Source organism: Octopus sinensis, linkage group LG28 (genome assembly GCF_006345805.1).
Source record: "Octopus sinensis linkage group LG28, ASM634580v1, whole genome shotgun sequence".
Taxonomy (NCBI): domain Eukaryota; kingdom Metazoa; phylum Mollusca; class Cephalopoda; order Octopoda; family Octopodidae; genus Octopus; species Octopus sinensis.
In genome coordinates, this window is record NC_043024.1 from 8,520,482 (window position 1) to 8,541,249 (window position 20,768).

The 20,768-nt window shown below is 38.1% G+C and overlaps 1 protein-coding gene across 23 annotated transcripts in view; it reads left to right on the plus strand.

Moving 5' to 3' along the window:
- The window catches only part of LOC115225831 (phosphatidylinositol-binding clathrin assembly protein LAP), a 316,618-nt gene that overhangs the window by 171,562 nt on the left and 124,288 nt on the right, over positions 1–20,768 (plus strand). For 21 of the 23 annotated variants that reach the window (XR_005004160.1, XM_029796810.2, XM_029796811.2 and 18 more), the window contains 6 exons: positions 3,777–3,833; positions 6,234–6,345; positions 6,829–6,935; positions 8,512–8,553; positions 10,634–10,713; positions 18,093–18,216. Coding sequence is in view for 22 of the 23 variants with exons in the window: in XM_029796810.2 (XP_029652670.1) it covers positions 3,777–3,833; positions 6,234–6,345; positions 6,829–6,935; positions 8,512–8,553; positions 10,634–10,713; positions 18,093–18,216 (522 nt within the window). In the remaining variant the exon portion in view is untranslated. The remainder of the gene's footprint in view (positions 1–3,776; positions 3,834–6,233; positions 6,346–6,828; positions 6,936–8,511; positions 8,554–10,633; positions 10,714–18,092; positions 18,217–20,768) is intronic. The other 2 variants (XM_029796809.2, XM_029796807.2) reach the window with 1 other exon arrangement.

A 20,768-nucleotide genomic window follows, 5' to 3' on the forward strand; every position in this document is an offset into this window, starting at 1 on the left:
GAGAGAGAGAGAGAGAATAACTACCTCACAAGGAAATAAAAAAAGTAGAAGAAAAAATGGAGCAGGGGTGGGAGTGGAATTAAGCATCAAAAGATGAGGAGGCTGTAGCAGGTTGTACACCCAACACCAAATGACATGTTCAGCAGCATCTCGTGGACATAATGCAAAGGCGTTGCTACAGAATGGCCGGCAACACTCCCTGCAACAGCCCCCACCTCCTTGCAGGTCTAATTTCTCAGACAGGTCGTTTTTCTCATAGTCTTTCCTTTAACTGATGTCTCCCTGGGACTGTCTCTACTTCTTTTATACAGACTTCCTGTTTTTAAAGTGAGCTTAATTAAAACCTTCTGTCAAGATTTGATGTTAATTTATGTTCCAAATACCAGTAAGCTTAGTTGTTCATTTTGCAACCACAAGCACCTTAGGCAGAAAGCATCTTCTAGTACAACCCTGAGCTGACCAATGCCTTGTGAATGAATTTAGGTGGTAACTGAAATTGTGCATCATTCTATGTACTGTGTATGCACTTTTGGCTATCGTTTCTGATGAGTTGTAGTGCACCTGAGAGCACTGTATACAATAAGTTCATTATATAGGTGCAGGAGTGGCTGTGTGGTAACTGGCTTGCTTACCAGCCACATGGTTCTGGGTTCATTCCACTGCATGGCACCATGGGCATGTCTTCTACTATAGCCTCGGGTCGACCAAAGCCTTGAGTGGATTTGGTAGACAGAAACTGAAAGAAGCCTGTCGTATATATGTATATATATATATATATATATATATATATGTCTGTGTGTGTCAGTGTTTGTCACCCCCAACATCGCCTGACAACTGATGCTGGTGTGTTTACATCCCTGTAACTTAGCAGTTCGGCAAAAGAGACCGATAGAATAAGTACTGGGCTTACAAAGAATAAATCGACCCCAGATGGTCACAAATGGAATGTCTTTAACTATGGAGATGATGAATTTGGAAGGAGAATATCCTGAACGATAGATATTTCCATGCGTTTAGTGTGAAAATTTTTCAGTTTGCAACATTGTGTTGTATAACCAGACCATTACATATTAAGATATATGGTTGTGTGTGTATATATATATATATGTGTGTGTGTGTGTGTATATGTGCTTATGCAGAAGCCTGTTAGCTTGACAGATATGACTCATCGTGTGTCTGATTCATTGGCGCGATGTAATAAATGTACGTTGGACACGCATTTCAGAGCTTAAAAGCAGCAGACATTCAGCTGTTTGTCATTCATAATTATTTGATTACCAACTACACACACAGGTAAAATACAGGTAACATGGTGTGTGTGTGTGTGTATTGGGTATGTGTGTGTGTGTTGGGTGTTACTACAGAATTTATTAAAGTCAAAGGAACAGAAGTAGTAGTAGTAGTAGGTGATAGTAGTAGTAGTAGTAGTAGTAATAGTAGTAGAGTAATGGTAGTAGTTGTAGTAGTAGTAGTAGTAATATGTGATAGTAGTAGTAGTATTAGTAGTAGTAGTAGTAGTATTAGGTGGTAGTAGTAGTAGTAATAGTAGTAGTAGTAGTAGTAGTAGTAGTAGTAGTAAGGATAGTTGAAGTGACAAAATATAAACAATGCATCATGGGATTGTTAAGTGTGTGTGTGTGCAAGATTGTTTGCACATATAGGCGCAGGAATGGCTGTGTGGTAAGTAGCTTGCTAACCAACCACATGGTTCCGGGTTCAGTCCCACTGCTTGACACCTTGGGCAAGTGTTTTCTACTATAGCCTCGGGTCGACCGAAGCCTTGTGAGTGGATTTGGTAGACGGAAACTGAAAGAAGCCTGTCGTATATATGTATGTGTGCTTGTGTGTCTGTGTTTGTTCCCCTAGCATTGCTTGACAACCGATGCTGGAGAGTTTACGTCCCCGTAACTTAGCGGTTTGGCAAAAGGGACCAATGGAATAAGTACTAGGCTTACAAAAAAATGAGTCCTGGGGGGTCGATTTGCTCGACTAAAGGCGGTGCTCCAGCATGGCTGCAGTCAAAATGACTGAAACAAGTAAAAGAGTAAAAGGGAAAAAGAGAGTATATGTGCATGTAAGGTTCCGTCATCTTTTCTGTATGTATGTGCTTGTTTTACTGTCCAAAAGATGCATGCTTCTTATTTCTTTATTGCCCACAAGGGGCTAAACATAGAGGGGACAAACAAGGACAGACAAAGGGATTAAGTCAATTAGATCGATTGCAGTACACAACTGGTACTTATTTAATCGACCCCGAAAGGATGAAAGGCAAAGTCGACCTTGGCGGAATTTGAACTCAGAACGTAACTGCAGACGAAATACGGCTACGCATTTCGCCCGGCGTGCTAACGTTTCTGCCAGGTTTGTGTGTGTAAGATTGTCTGTACAGTAATCCCTCGACAATCACGGGTGTTATGATCCTAAACTCTCTGTGATGGGTGAAAATCGACTAAGTAGAAACAGTACTCTTTTACTCTTTTGCTTGTTTCAGTCATTTGACTGCAGCCATGCTGGAGCACTGCCTTTAGTCGAGCAAATCGACCCCAGGACTTATTCTTTGTAAGCCTACTTCTTATTCTGTTGGTCTCTTTTGCCGAACCGCTAAGTTACGGTGACGTAAACACAGCAGCATCGGTTGTCAAGCGATGTTGGGGGGACAAACATATACACACACACACATACACACACAGATATATATGTATATATATATATATGTATATATATATATACATACACATATATATATATACGACGGGCTTCTTTCAGTTTCCGTCTATCAAATTCACTCGTAAGCCTTTGGTCGGCCCGAGGCTATAGTAGAAGACACTTGCCCAAGGTACTACGCAGTGGGACTGAACCCGGAATCATGTGGTTGGTAAACAAGCTACTTACCACACAGCCACTCTTATGCCTATAGTACTGTACTGTATATTTTTTAAAATTAATTTTATAATTTGTACATATTTATTTTTATTATAAATGCAAAACAACATCAAGGAGGAATTGATGTAAGCTTAAATAATAAACCGTGATAAGTGAATCGCGATATGGTGAGAGAATACTGTGTATATAAGTTTGTGTATGTGTGAGTGTAACTATGTGGTTGTGGAGGTTGCTTCACAACCTCATGATTTTGAGTTCACTCTGACTGCAGGACACCTTGGGTGTCTGTCTTCTCCTATAGTCCTGGGCCAACCAAAACTGTGTGAGTGGATTTTGTGCATAGACTAAGGGAAAGAAGTCCTTTCTACATAGACACACACACACACACACATGCTCATACATTTATATTTATATATATATGCATATTGGCTCATCCCATAAATAATGCGGTTTTTTTCAATAACATGAACTAAAAGTCAGAGGGTGATGGGATGAACTACCTGCATCAACTTGCTATAAAAGCAGGTAGTAATTTTACCTTGTACTTATTCTTAGTGCAGGTTTTGAAGAGTGCAGTTCAATTTGTCTCCCACCACTACTTGATAACCGGTGTTGGTGTGTTTATGTTCCCATAACTTATTGGTTCAGCCAAAAAGACCAACAGACTAAATACCAGGATTTTAAGAAATAAGTTCTAGCATGGATTCATTTGACTATAATACTTCAAGGTGGTGCTCCAGCATGGCTGTAGTCTAATGACTGAAACAAGTAAAAGATAAAAGATATATGTGTGTGTGTGTGTGTGTGTGTACATACGCACACATACACAAATAATGTTGTGAAAACATCCATTCCAACTTAACTCCTACAATTTATTTCTTTTTGTTTTACAGCTTTTGAAAACGTTGCCTGTTTTACAGAAACAAATGGACGCCCTTCTTGATTTTTATGTAAGTACACAAGAATCCTTTCTTTTTGTCTTGTTGAACTGATTCTAAACGGAGTTTGTGCTAATCCCATTTATTGAATCCTATTTTAGCATTCCTGTACTTCTTCATGATCTTCTGTTCTTTAACAATGACTTTTAGAACCAGAAGCCAAACCTCACAAGTTGACACATTACTTTGTCATCCGTTAGGATTACATTGGTTTTCATTTCCTGTCTTTACTGTTGAAAAACAGTCACTCCTTACATGTATTACACATTTCTTACATTGTATTACCCACTTCCTACATGCATCACACTCTTCCTACATTACAAACTTCTTACATACATCACACTCTTCCTACAAATATTATACACTTCCTACATACATTACACACATTTTGCATACATTACTCACTTTCTACATACATACTTGCTACATAAATCATGCACTACACACATCCTACACCTGTCACACACTTCCATCATACATTACACACTTCTTTCATTCATTACACACTTCCTTCATACGTTACACACTTCCTTCATACATTACACACTTCCTTCATACATTACACACTTCCTACATACATTACACACTTCCTTCATACATTACACACTTCCTTCATACATTACACACTTCCTTCATACGTTACACACTTCCTTCATACGTTACACATTTCCGACATACATTACACACTTCCTTCATACATTACACACTTCCTACATACATTACACACTTCCTTCATACATTACACACTTCCTTCATATATTACACACTTCCATCATACATTACACACTTCCTTCATACGTTACACACTTCCTTCATACGTTACACACTTCCTACATGCATTACACACTTCCTCCATACATTACACACTTCCTACATGCATTACACACTTCCTCCATACATTACACACTTCCTACATGCATTACACACTTCCTCCATACATTACGCACTGCCTCCATACATTACACACTTCCCTCCTACATTACACACTTCCTACATGCATTACACACTTCCTCCATACATTACACACTTCCTACATGCATTACACACTTCCTCCATACATTACGCACTGCCTCCATACATTACACACTTCCCTCCTACATTACACACTTCCTACATGCATTACACACTTCCTCCATACATTACACACTTCCTACATACATTACACATTTCCTACATATATTACATATTTTCTACATTACGCACTTCCTTAGATGTGTGTTGTATGTAGAAAAAAGCGAGCCTTCATGCTTATATTACAAATCAGTTTGTAGGGCAGTAGACAAAATACCTTGCAGTATTTATTCATACTTCTATGGATTCTGAGTTCAAATCCAGCCAGGATATACTTTTCCTTTAAACCTTTCTAGGTTGATGTAATCATTTATACATCTCTCCACACACACACACACACCAAAGAATGGGGCTTTGTCTCTCTCACTCCTACATATTGGAAATCATCATCATCATTATTATTATTTAAGCTGGCAGAATCATTAGCACACTGGGTAAAATGCTTTATGGTATTTCGTCCATCCTTACGTTCTGAGTTCAAATTCTGCTAAGGTCTACTTTGCCTTTCATCCTTTTGGGGTCGATAAATTAAGTACCAATGGAGTATTGGGGTCGATGCGATCGACTTAATCCCTCCCCACAAATTTCAGGCCTTGTGCCTATAGTGGAAAGGATTATTATCATTAGCATGCTGGGCGAAATGCTTAGCGGTATTCCGCCTGCTGCTATGTTCTGAGTTCAAATTCTGCTGAGGCTGACTTTGCCCTTCATCCTTTCGGGGTCGATAAATTAAGTACCAGTGAAACACTGGGGTTGATGTAATTGACTAGTCCCCTCCCCCAAAATTTCAGCCCTTGTGCCTATAGCAGAAAGGATTATTATTATTATTATTATTATTATTATTATTATTATTCTATGTTTGACTTTTGCTTTACATTTGCACAAGTTGGCTCCAAGTCTCACCCAGAGACCTCAAGAGACAACAGGTTGGAAGTTCATGTTGGTGTTATGCCTAGGGTGCCATATATTTGGTTTTGTACTTAGTGTTGTACTAGTGAATGTCTAAAAAATCATACAAAAATTATGTTTGTTTTAAAACTTGAGATTACATAGAAAGTATTTTGCATAGAATATGAGCAGTTCCCATGAGCACTATCTTTTGAATTTCTGCCATTTTTGGGTTTCCTGGTATCTGAGTTAGGTAGTAATCAGCCCCTTTTGCTATCATTCCCAGGGCACCTATGACAACAGGTATTGTTTTAGTCTTCAGGTTCCACATTTTGCTGATTTGTATTTCCAGATCTTTATATTTGCTCAGTTTTTGGTAGGTTATTATTATTATTGTTATCATTATTATTATTGTTGTTGTTGTTATTTTAAATATTTGTGTCTTCTGTTTAGTGCACACCAAATGAATTGACCAATGGAGTTATAAACGCTTGCTTCCTGCTTTTGTTTAAAGATTTGATCCGGTTATTTGCTTGTTACAACGATGGCATTATCAATTTATTGGGTGAGTTTAAATCAATAATTTCCATGAACTTAATCAACAGATAAGATGGTGGATAGACCCTTTTTTTTTTTTCCTGAGAGATAGGGCCAATGAGATCAAAGGTATTCCATCCATGGCCATCTCCTCTTACATTCATATTTATTATATTATGGACTACTACATTAAGGTGGCAAGCTGGCAGAATCATTAGCATGCTGGGCAAAACAATTAGTAGCATTTTGTCTGTCCTGAGTTCAAATCCTGCCACGATCCACTTTGCCTTTTTTTCTTTCAGGGTGGATAAAATAAGTACCAGTTGAGCCCTGGAGTCAATGCAATCAACTTACTCCTCCGCTCCTCCAAATGGCCAAAATTTGAAATCAATAGCAAGGACTATATTAAATGATGTTTCCCATCTTTTTTGAGGTGCTAGGTTATGACCCAAACGAGATTTAGATATTTCTCGTTTTCTTTCTATTTCTAATTTTTACTTTCTATTTGCAGAAAAATATTTTGATATGAATAAAAAGCAATGTAAAGAAGCTTTGGATATTTACAAGAAATTCCTTGTTAGAATGGATAAAGTGTCAGAATTTTTGAAAGTAGCCGAGGTAAGGCACCATATCTGTGTCATTTAAGAATTTAAGGAGTTCCCTGTTACAATTTTCTTTTAAATTCAATCAGCTGTTTAAAAAATCTAAGAAGTATAATTAATAAAAAATTTCTTGATTTAAAAGGGGATTCTCTCTCTTCAGGTAAAGGGTAGTTTATATAAGTTTTCTGTTGAAGGTGTGGTGATGTTTGGTAGGTAATTATTGACAGTGGATGTATGGATGTGAAGTGAACATGTTCTGTTCAATGTGTAAAAATTAAGGGTAGACACTCCAAGTATGGCTTTACCCCCTTTAATATTTAAATTGGATAGATCTAGCACAAATATTCTTCATGTTTTGTGTTCAAACTGTCAATTATTATAATATATATATAATAATAATAAGGGTAAAATTAATTAATTAATAATTCCACCAAGTAGTGATTCGGTATGTAAAAGACCGTTGTCGGTAAATTTAAACAATATTTATTATAATAAGGGTTAGGCAAAAGAATTTGCTTCACCACACACTGAACTTTAGAAATAGCAGCCAAAAAAAAAAACTAGCTATTTCTTCTACTGTAAGAAACAACTCCCAGACAATATATGCTCAAAAACATATCACGTAGGCAGAGAAAGAAAACAACGAAATTCACCCGGCAATAGATTAACTGTGTACGTGTTTCGAAATTAGATAGATATGAAAAAATATGCTATTTCTAAAGTTCGGTGTGTAGTGAAGCAAATTCTTTTGCCTAACTCTTATTATAATATCATCATCGTTTAACGTCCGTTTTCCATGCTAGCATGGGTTGGACGGTTCAACTGGGGTCTGGGAAGCCAGAAGGCTGCACCAGCCCCAGTCTGATATGGCAGTGTTTCTACGGCTGGATGCCCTTCCCAACGCCAACCACTCCGAGAGTGTAGTGGGTGCTTTTTACGTGCCACCTGCACAGATGCCAGATGAGGCTGGCAAACGGCCATGATTGGATGGTGCTTTTTACGTGCCACCGCCACGGGGGCCAGACGAGGCTGGCAATATATATAGCGAGAATTTACAAAAAAAACAAAAGACCAAGACGAGTGTGTAAACAACAAACAGATGTATTAGTTTAATGCTCAGGAAGTGAGAAAGTCTTTTATGTTTCGAGCCTACGCTCTTCAACAGACAGGAATACAGAAATAAACAGGGGGAGAAAATAGAAAAAGGTATAGTGCTAGTGATCTATCCTGGTGAATGTCAGACTGAGGGGTCACACAGAAGAGCTAAGAAGGAGAGATAATAAAGTAGTGGTGATCCCAAAATGAAGGTGCACATGCTTGTGTATGTGAGGGCATGCGTGTGGAAGGGGGCTGGTGACATTGATGTGTGCGTATGTATATGTGTAGGTTTGTTTATGATGGTGTAGGTGCTGGGAAGTGGTCAGTTCTAGTGTGTGCACTGGTGTGGGTGCCGGGAAGTGGTCAGTGCTTATATATATATATATATCTTTGCTTATATATGTGTACACACATACATAAGCAAACAATATATAGGATCTAATGCATAAATTTAACTTTTATTAAAATCTGTTTTTTGTGTTCTTTCTCTGCAGAATGTTGGAATTGACAAAGGGGATATCCCAGACTTAGCTAAGGTGAGTTCTAGTTTCTTGCTCTTGTAATTTACGCTTTCTGGCTGCTGCTGCTACTACTACTACTCTTTCCATCTCTTCACTTCATCTTCCACCACTTTTTCCATATCAAAATACGTGACTGCCCGTGCATGCATTTGTGCATGTGTGCAGGCACATGTGTATGTGGTTATAAGTAAATATATGTATCTAACAAATGTATATATGTTTATGTATGTGTATATGTCTACATATGTATGTACATGTATGCATGTACGCACTCGCTCGTTGACCGCAGTCCAGACGCAGTTCATCGCAGCCATTTCGAAAGGCGACCACCGCAGGCACGCATAGGGCGCCGGACGAGTCTACAAGCTGCAGCGGGCCCGCCCATCACTGCTGCCCCTCTCGTCTGCCGTCCTTCGCCGTAGTTGCCGCCCGAAACCGGCCCCACTTCCTTTCGACCTGCACCAGAGCCCGTCCACAGCGGCCTGGTGTGTGGCAGTCGGATCTCAAACCGTTTATATATACGAGGGACTGTCAAAAATTATACACACTCTTGTTTTTGTAATGTATTTATGCAAAATCAGGGGATAAAGAAGTTCATCATTTTTCTATAGTCATCATCATCATCAACGGATGCTAAACAATGATGATGATGATGACTATAGAAAAATGATGAACTTCTTTATCCCCTGATTTTGTGTAAATACATTACAAAAACAAGAGTGTGTATAATTTTTGACAGTCCCTCGTATATATAAACGGTTTGCGATTCGACTGCCACACACCGGGCCGCTGCGGACGGGCTCTGGTGCAGGTCGAAAGGAAGTGGGGCCGGTTTCGGGCGGTGACTACGGCAGACAAGAGGGACATCAGCGATGGGCGGGCCCGCTGCAGCTTTTAGACTCGTCCGGTGCCCTATGCGTGCCTGTGGTGGTCACCTTTGGAAACGGCTGCGACGAACTGCGTCCGGACTGCGGTCAACCTCCTTCCTATTCGATGCACTTGGTCCAGTGGTCCACAGACTTGTGTGTTCCCTCCAAGAGGAGGGTTTTCAGTTGGCCGTACAACCATTTATACACTGCTTCCTTCACATCTTCATCCGCAGGAAATTGATGGCCTTGTAAACCATCTCTGAGCAGTCCAAATATAAGATAGTTGAAAGGGGTGAGATCTGGACTGTAGGCAGGGTATTCCAGTCCCTCAAAATCCAATTGGTTAATGGTTTCAGCAACTGGGTGGCCATATGTGGACATGCATTATCTTGCAACAACAAAACTTTCTTTGGCAATAGTCTTTGGCATTTGGTGCGAATCGCCAGCAAAGCGCTGTATCTTACACCGTTGATTGTGCACCACTTTTCTGGAGAAATCGGATCACTGCTCTTTGTTCTTCTTTGGTGCACATTGCTAATGGATGGGCCATGCTTACACTGTAAAGCCAGAAAGAAAAATGGCATGATCCAGCTCAAACTTTGATCAAGTGACCACAACAGTATCAACTATAAGCAGGCATGTGCAAAAAAGGCAGTGTGATAATAATAAAGATATGTTATAGCTAAAGTGTGGATAACTTTTGACTTTGACTTCCCTCATATATATATATATATATATATATATATATAAAGCATCATCATCATCGTTTAGCGTCCGCTTTCCATGCTGGCATGGGTTGGACGGTGCAACTGGGTTCTGGGAAGCCAGAAGGCTGCCCCAGGCCCAGTCTGATCTGGCAATGTTTCTATGGCTGGATGCCCTTCCTAACGCCAACCACTCCGTGAGTGTAGTGGGTGCTTTTTACGTGCCACCGGCTTGGAAGCCAGTCAAGGCGGCGCTGGCAACGGCCACATTCGAATGGTTCTCTTATGTGCCACCGGCACTGGTATCACAGCTACAATTTCCATTGATGTTGATCGATTTTGATTATATATATTTTTCATTTTATATATATATATATATATATATTATATATATATATATATATATATATATGAGTGTTTGTATACATATGTATATATCTGTGTGTGTGTGGTGTATACACACTCATATATTTATTTATTTATTTATAAATAATATATTTGTTTATGTTCTGTCTTTCCTAGGCACCTTCAAGTCTCCTAGATGCCTTAGAGCAACATTACGCATCTTTAGAAGGCAAGAAAATTCCAGGCTCTTCATCTAAGTGAGTAGATTCGGTCATTTCAATTTTTGTAAACGGTAAAATCGTTGGTTGCAGGTTTCCAACGAGCCTCTCATTGGGGCACTGCATTTCTTAAGGTGAGACTAACAATTCGGGCAGCACAAATATCACACAAGAAATTTTCCTTTCAATCACAGGTTTATTCTTTTGCTTTGTTAATGTTTGCTTTTCCCCCTGGTATACATTACCAGATGACATACTCACACAGCTACACACACACACACACACACACACACACACACACACACACATATATATATATATATATATAACGGGAAGGTTTACGAAAATAAACAAAAGACAAAGGCAGGTGGAGTACAAACAAACAAATGTATTAGTATGGTGCTCAGGAATAGAAATAGAACAAGTCTTTTACGTTTCGAGCCTATGCTCTTCAACAGAAGGATACACGGAGAATCAAGGAGAGAAAAAATGCATGTAGGAGCTAATGATCTATCATGGCGTTCTGACTTCAGGCAGAGGTCAGACGTTAGACGCTAGAGGGATAGTAAGGGAGACAACAGGGTCAAGTGACTTCCAAAACGAAGGTGGCCCCTTATATATACACACACACACACACACTAGTGTTCACTTCCGGACTCCCTCTCTCTTTGAGAGTTCAGTTCGAATCGCACGTGTCTCGAATGGGCTAGAGAGTTTCTATTTTGGATATATTTGGGGTACTTAGTTGTGCTCATGACTTAGTGTTTGCTTCTTCCATGGGTATAAGTAAGTATTTCATTTATTCCTTTGCCGCATTTATCACTGACAAAGAGAAGGTTCTTATGAACTAACTCTGAAATCGGGTCCGATATGGTAATAACGGAATTTTTTAGAAATTCCTGTCGGCTCTCTACGAGACACGTGCTTATAGTGAGGAATTATATGGTTATGGACGATGTGTCCAGTTTCAGCATATTTGGCATTAGAAATTTTTTTTCTTTTGCCCTTGTTTATAAGTTGTGTATATATATATATATATATATTTAAGTCACAATATATGAATTCAAGTAATTTAGTAGTACTCATAGACAAAAGCTCCTTAACCCTTTCGTTACCAAACCGCCCAAAGCCGCCCGAACAAAATTTTGGTTTATGAAACCAAACCGCCCAAAGCCGCCCGAATTTACCTATTCATATTTAAATGAGAATATCAGAGCAAATCTCTTCAGTACATTTGTGAAAACACGTATTATACTTCGTAAACAGTTCAACTACAGTTTTGTACAATAATCGAAGTGTAATTTTAATTCCGTGAATTTTGGGAGATTTTTTTCCGAAATTTGTTCCTATTGTATTTTCAAAATTTGTAATTCTGACAAAAAATGGATACGAATTTCATTATATCAAGCAGCGAGTCAGAATTCGAAAGATTTTCTACTGAAGACCTTCATAAATCTAACTCTATGACTGAAAAAAAAAAGCATGTGGTATTTGATAATGAATCTGATGTTTCATTTTCCGAAAGTGAAAACAGTGAATCTGAGATCTCCGAGAGCGATAAAGAAAATGAATTGGCACCTGAATGGAGTGAAAATTTAAAAACTGTTTCTTTCGGTGATTTCTCTGAAGAAACTGGACCAAGCCACAGACTTTCCCAGAAGAGTAAAGCCTTAGACTATTTCTTTTTACTTTTTCGAATGAGCCTATTTGAAATCATTACAGCGGAGACGGACCGTTACGCTAAACGTAAACAAAGCAAAAGAAACGATAGTTTGTGGTTTCCCTCAACCTTAAATGAAATTAAGACTATTTTGCCGTAAATATTATTATGGGTATCAGAAAGTTACCCAGAATAACAAATTCTATCGTAAAATTTTGTTGTATACCCAATTGAATATTAGCTAATAACCCATTTTCTATAGCGATGTTTGAACAAAATTTTAATAATTTTATATTTTGTGGAATTTACCTGTATCTACCTGCAATTAGAGTCACTTTGTAACAAAAATTATAGTATAGAATTGGTTGAGAATATTTCATTAAATTATCTTCCAAAAATCAGATTGATATATCGATAAATAAAAAAGTTATAGTTGTTTAATGACTAAATTTATGATTACGTTAGAAATTAATTGAAACACATAAGGGGTGTAATTTGGTCAGAAATATAGTAACGAAAGGGTTAATGTATCATTCTACAAAACATATAGAATACATAGTGTATAAAGTCATGATGACAGAGAAATAGTTTGATGAAATTTCATTTAACAATAAGAAAATTATAATATCACAACCAATTGTTTCGTAACATGAAAACATGTGAATAATTTATATCATTATATTTAATAATAAATAAGTTACTTACATGCATGTATTAATGCAAAATATCCTTCACAATAATGCAAAATTTAAGCTGTGTCCTCAGGTGAAACAGTTTGTTGTGATATTAGAAGAATTTTCATATTGTTGAATAAAATTTCATCAAACTATTTCTCTGAGCACCATCTGAGCGTGATCGTTGCCAGAGCGGCTAACTGGCTTCCGTGCTGGTGGAATGTAGGAGGCAGCATTTGAGCGGGATCATTCCCAGCATCGCCTTACTGGCACCTGTGCCGTTGGCATGTGTAAAAAAAATTCGAGCAAAGTCGTTGCCAGTACTGCCTGACTGGCCCCCGTGCCAGTGGCACATAAAAGCACCCACTACACTGTCGGAGTGGTTGGCGTTAGGAAGGGCATCCAGCTGTTGAAACTCTGCCAGATAAAGATTGGAGCCTGGTGCAACCATCTGGTTCGCCAGTCCTCAGTCAAATCGTCCAACTCATGTAGCATGGAAAGCAGACATTAAACAATGATGATTATATATATATATATATTTATATATATATATATATTTATATATATATATAATATTATATATATATATATATATATATATATATATATATATTTACATATATATATATATATATATATATATATATATATGCATGCAACTGGCTTCGCTTCTGCTTGGTTTCTGTCTTCCAAATTCTTCTCAGAAAACATTGATTAACCTGAGACCATAATAGAATACTGCATATGGAAGAAGGTCACTTGCACACACACCAATGGACCCATTGTAGATGGGGTTCCTTCTGCTCTTTAACTGCTCATTTAAGCAAAGACTGTCTCCACGCAGATCCTGCATCCTCATAAACTACTGACCTCATGGCATTTATAATGTATGGGTCCCTCATAAACTCTCAGAAAAGAATTGCTTGGACGAGTATTCTGTTTGTGATATGTTTTTGAAACGGAATGAAAGCATGCTTTTTTAGAAACAACTTGTGACTGGAGATGAAAAATGGATTGTGTACGAAATGTAGTGTGAAAAAGATCCTGGAGTTTGCGTAAGGATCCCTAAAACAGCAACCAAAGACAAATATCCATGCCAAAAAAAGCTGCGCTTTGTGTTTGGTGGGATCATAAAGGCATTATTTATTATGAGCTTCTCCCACAAAACAACACCGTTAATTTTGATGTGTACTGTTGTCAGCTGGTTGGCTAATTTGAACCAAAAAACCATGTGGGATTCCAGTGTGCTCCACCAAATTACGAATGACAGCAGTTCTTCTAGCTTCATTCTTGCAGCATATCATTGTTATCATTGTTGCTTTTATGACCATCATTGCTTTCATTTTCATCATCATCATCATTATTGTCATTATCATCATCATCACCATCCATGTCACCATCATCATCATCATCATTGCTTTCATTTTCATCATCATCATCATTGCTTTCATCATCAATGTCCTTACGACCAATGTCATCATCATCGTTATTGTCATTATCATCATCATCATCACCATCCATGTCACCACCATCATCATCATCATCATCGCTTTCATTTTCATCATCATCATCATCATCATTGCTTTCATCATCAATGTCCTTACGACCAATGTCATCATCATCGTTATTGTCATTATCATCATCATCATCACCATCCATGTCGCAATCATCATCACCATCATTTTCATTATTTTTTTTTTTATTTTATTTTATTTAGTTTCAGCTCACAAGCTGTGGCCATGCTGGGGCACCGCCATTTATCATCATCATTGCTTTCATCATCATCACCATCCATGTCACCATCATCATCACCATCATTTTCATTATCATCATCATCATCATCATCGTCATTGACATCATCATCATCACATCACCATGACCGTTTTCTTTCCTTTTGTGTGTGTTTTCTCCACACCTTGGTTTGTTTCTGTGTGTTTGTACTTGTATATATATTGTGCACATATGTGTGTGTATGTATATACATGTATTTGTGTGCGTTTGTGTGCATGTGTCTTTTTTCCATTCTATCAAAGCTCTACATCAACCAAAGCCTCATCAATGAAATTTGGTTGATGAAAATTGTACAAAAGCAAGTGAGAGGAGCAATTCTTCGATTTGGAACGGCAAACAGTCTGTTGCTCTGTTTGATACCATTATCTGGTATCCTGTGTCTCTGTTGCAAGTATTTGGTCCATGTTGCCAGTCTGAGAGTAATTTCCTTTCTGTTTCTCCCTGCTTCCAAGTCTTGGCGACCCCAGAGAAGGGTCACATATTCTTTTATTCTTTTACTTGTTTCAGTCATTTGACTGTGGCCATGCTGGAGCACCACCTTAAAGTGTTATTTAGTCAAAGAAATCAACACCAAGACTTATTCTTTGTAAGCCTAGAACTTACTCTGTTGGTCTCTTTTGCAGCATCTCGACATTACGAGGATGTAAACACACCAACACCGGTTGTCAAGCGATGGTGGTGGGGACAAATGTAGACACACACATATATATATATATATATGACAGGCTTCTTTTAGTTTCTGTCTACCAAGTTGACTCACAAGGCTTTGGTCAGCTCATGGCTATAGTAGAAGACACTTGCCCAAGGTACCACGCTGTGGAACTGAACCTGGAACCATGTAGCTTCTTATCACACAGCCACGCCTGTGCCTATATATTTTTTTAACCCTCATGATTAAGCCAAAGAAAATGTGTGTGTAAGATGTTTCATTAACCCTTTTGATGCCAACTCATCTAAGACCACCCCTACTTTTATGTTACAGTCTTTTTGTTTTGACCCTTTAGCATTCAGATTATTCTGTTAAATATACTATTTATTCATATTTTGAATTAATCGTGCATTATTTCATAGCTTTGAGATTTAAACGATGTGATTTTTTTATTTTTAGAATGGCATTGTAGACTAGGTGTTAGAAGCCAAATCTGGCTGGTTTGTGTATAAACAGGTAAAATATTTGGGCTGGATATGGCCACTTCAAATGCTAAAGGGTTAAAATACTTTTAGCTGTAACCTCCATTGTTAAATGATGTTCCAAACACAAGTTTAACAATGGCAGTTTATTAAATTCATCATTATTTTCTAAATTGATTTGAAACTAGGCGCAGGAGTGGCTGTGTGGTAAGTAGCTTGCTTACCAACCACATGGTTCTGGGTTCAGTCCCACTGCGTGGCACCTTGGGCAAGTGTCTTCTACTATAGCCTCGGGCCGACCAAAGCCTTGTGAGTGGATTTGGTAGACGGAAACTGAAAGAAGCCTGTCGTATATATGTATATATAATATATATATATATATATATATATGTTTGCATGTATATTTGTGTGTCTGTGTTTGTCCCCCTAGCATTGCTTGACAACAGATGCTGGTGTGTTTATGTCCCCGTCACTTAGCGGTTCGGCAAAAGAGACCAATAGAATAAGTACTGGGCTTACAAAGAATAAGTCCCGGGGTCGAGTTGCTCGACTAAAGGCGGTGCTCCAGCATGGCCGCAGTCAACTGACTGAAACAAGTAAAAGAGTGTATTTCAGTGTGGGAACAAATGATTTAACATGAATCTTAGTTAAAACCTTCCCATCAAAATTTCATGTTAATTCATGTCCCAACCACTAACTTAGTGACGAAGTTATTATACTAAATTTATTTTTCACAAAATTAATTGAAATGGAGCTTGTGTTGTTCAGCAGAAAAATGGTTATGAAAGGGTTAATAATGAAAGTTATTTTAATAAATTCTACTTTTTTTTTTTACTTGTTTAAGTCATTTGACTGCGGTCATGCTGGAGCACTGCCTTTAATTGAATCAAATCGACCCCAGGACTTATTCTTTGTAAGCCTAGTAATTATCCTGTCGGTCTCTTTTGCCGAACCACTAAGTTACAGGGACCTAAACACACCAGCATCGGTTGTCAAGTGATGTTGGGGGGACAAACACAGAAACATAACATATACACACACACACACACACATATATATATACATATATACGATGGGCTTCTTTCAATTTCCATCTACCAAATCCACTCACAAGGCTTTGGTCGACCCAAGGCTATAGTAGAAGATACTTGCCGAAGCTGCCACGCAGTGGTACTGAACCCGGAACCATGTGGTTGGTAAGCAAGCTACTTACCACACAGCCACTCCTGCATTTACTTACCACACAGCAACTCCTGCGCCTGCTTACCACACAGCCACTCCTGCGCCTGCTTACCACACAGCCATCCTGTGCCTGCTTACCACACAGCAACTCCTGCGCCTGCTTACTGCACACCCGCAAATCCTTTCAAAATTAATCATAACAAATGCAGAGAATTACAACAGAAGCATGGTACAAAGGGTCAACTGTGAATTGTCTTTGGATTAATGTTTTTCTTTTTGCTGTTTTTCTTTTACTATTCTCTTGTTGTCCTTCTGTGTGTGTGTGTGTATGAACTTGGGTCTGTGTGAAAAACCTTGATTAGCCCTTTTGATACCAACCTATCTGACGTGGCCCAATCACTCTATCTCTTTTATGTGCAAATTGGCCAGATCCAGCCTCTTACCCTTTCCAGCAATGTCCAATGACTGAAACAAGTAAAAGACAAAGGATTCTATTCAGAATTGACTGTTCTAAGGGTTTTCAACAGAAATATAATTTCTTTATTGCCCACAAGGGGCTAAACATAGAGGGGACAAACAAGGACAGACAAAGGGATTAAGTCGATTACTTTGACCCCCAGTGCGTAACTGGTACTTAGTTTATCGACCCCGAAAAGATGAAAGGCAAAGTCGACCTCGGTGGAATTTGAACTCAGAACGTAACGGCAGACGAAATACCGCGAAGCATCTCGCCTGGCGTGCTAACGATTCTGCCAGCTCGCCGCCTTCAGGTTTTTGAACAGAAATATGGTAACAAAAGGGTTAAGCAGAGGAAATTTTGTATGTGCGCGTGTATGAAGGTGATCCTTTGTGTGTGTGTGTGTGTGTGTGTGTGTATGTATATGGGTGTGTCTGTGTGTTTAATGGTGCTAGCTTGGTTAATTGTGGAGATGTCTTTGAATTTCGTTTTCACGTGCACACGCCATTTTCGTCTGTTCCAGGCCAGCAGGCTTCACTGCTGCTCTGAATACTATGGCTGACCAAAATGTTGCTTTTAGTGGTGTTTCAGATGATGAAAAAAGGAAAATTCTCGATGATGAAACTCAGCGTTTGAATCAATTAAAGGTAAATTCCTCCACATCTCTCTTTCACTCTCTGTCTTCTTTTCCTTTCTAACCCTTCTCCCCTTTTCCACCTAACCCCTTCTATACCACACCAACCCCACTGTACCTTTCTACATCTACCCTCTTTCTCTATTGTATGTTCTTTTTTTGTTTGTTTGGTTTGTTTTTTAATTAATCTGTCTGTATGTCCTTCCTCCCACTACCTGAATGTCGTTTGTTGTTAATTTTTGTTTTTTCTTAACAATTAGTGCTGATTATGACGGTGTTGTTTTTGACAGTGTTGTTGACGTTTGCTGTTGACTGTGTTATTAATGACAAATAGCGTTGCTGTTGACAAATAGTATTGACGGTGTTGTTGATAATTAGTGTTGTTGTTGACAGTGCGACTGTTGACAAATAGTATTGACGGTGTTGTTGATAATTAGTGTTGTTGTTGACCGTCTTTTGTTGACAATGCTGTTGTTGAGTGTTAACAGTTTGTGATTTTGTTGACACTTGGTGCCATTGTTGACTCATAGTGTTTGTCGTCAATAGTCTTGTTGACAGTGTTGTGTGTTGTTAGTGTTGCGTTGACAGTAAGTGTTGTTGGCGGTGTTGCTGTTGACAGTTACTGCTGCTTTTGACAATGTTGTTTGTAACAATATTGTTGTTGATAATTAGTACTATAAACTATTAGTTTTACCGGTAGCAGTCAGTGTAGCTGTTGACGGTGTTCTTCATTGACAATTAATATTACTGATAATTAACATTGTAGACTCTTAGTATTGACAGTGTCAATGTTGACTGTTGTTAATGACGGTATTGTTAACAATTAATATTGTTTTGTTGTGAATGGTATTGGTTTCTAATAATTAGTCTTGTCTTTTTAACAGCAATGTTTTGTAACAATTGATATTGTCTTTTTTCACAATTACTATTATTAATAATTAGTATTGTACTTTTTAAAATAACTACTCTTTCTTTTTTTTTCTTTTTTTTTTACAATTTTTTTTACAATTCGCACTTTGCACTGTCGTTTTAAAGAACTTGCATTCTTGGCTCTTAATAATTCTCACTTTTTTTTCAATAATTAGCATTTTTCATTGTTTTTTCATTATTAATTAGCATTGTTCGTTGTTTTACTAATCAGTATTGTTGATTGTTTTAGAAATTCACGTAGCTTGTTTTTTAAATTAGTATTGTTGTTTTCCTAACTTTTTAATAATTGATATTTTAATTTCAAGAGTTTTTTAATTAAAAAACACTTTACTTGAGGTGATAGTGGTGGTGGGTTGTCGTGGTAGTGGTAGAGGATGAAATTAATGAAACCAATTAATTAATGTTGACAAATTGCTAACCTAAACTCGTTATTTTCACATGTATCCCGTACAATTTCTGTGTTGTTATGCATCGTGAGTAACTTAAGGATGTGTGGGTGTGTGTAGGTGATGTCATTTTTGTTTGCTGTCACATTTATGTACTTCTGTGTTTGTGCATGTGTATGTATATGTGTATGTATATGTATGTATGTATATATGTGTGTGTATGTATTTCTGTGTATATGTGTATGTATGTATATGTGTGTATATGTGTATGTATGTGTGTATGTATGTATGTGTGTATATATGTATGTATGTGTGTATATGTATGTGTGTGTGTTTGTATGTGTGTGTATATGTGTATGTATGTTTCTGTATGTGCATGTATGTATGTATGTGTATATATGTGTGTGCATGTATGTGTATATATGTATGTATGTGTGTATATGTGTGTGTGTGTGTATGTATGTTTCAGTATGTGCGTGTATGTATGTGTGTGTGCATGTATGTGTGTATATGTGTATGTATGTATGTGCATATATGTATCTGTGAATATGTTTTTGCATATATGTGTGTGTGTGTGGCCAGATCAATAAGTATCTGGACTGTTGGCACAGACTGACCTTGAACACTGCTGTGCATGCGCATTAAGTCCTAGCTCACTTCTGCTGTTTACAGCAGTGTTTGGAAGGAAAGTGTGTAGCATGTCATCATCGCAATGAACATGACAGAAAGTTGAGCAGAGAATCTGCATCAAACATTGCGAATGCAAAGTTTTCAAAACGTTTTCATCGTTCTTGACACAATCAAAGAGATCTTGTGCAACTGAGACCCAAAAATCTTTTTGGTTAGCAGAAAGCAGTTTTTGGCACAAACTTGGCAGACACGCATCTCATACCCAAATCTTCAGTGATAATGGATTGAACTGAACCGTAACTAATCTGCACATCCTCTGATAACTCAGGGATGGTGATTCTACGATTTCCCCTCACATCTGCATATGCAGCTGTGATATTTTTCTCAGCTCTGGGAGACATTTTTTTGGCCATCTTTGAAATGTCCGAACCACTTGTACACTTCTGGGTGGTTCATACACACCTCTCCATACAGTTCATGCAACTTTGTGTCGGCCTCTGAGCAGGTATTGTCATGATGGCACACGCTACACATGCTCCTTCCAAGCATTGCTGTAAACAGCAGAAATGAGCTAGAACATTAAAACTTTGTACGTATGCACAGCAGTCCAAGGTCAATC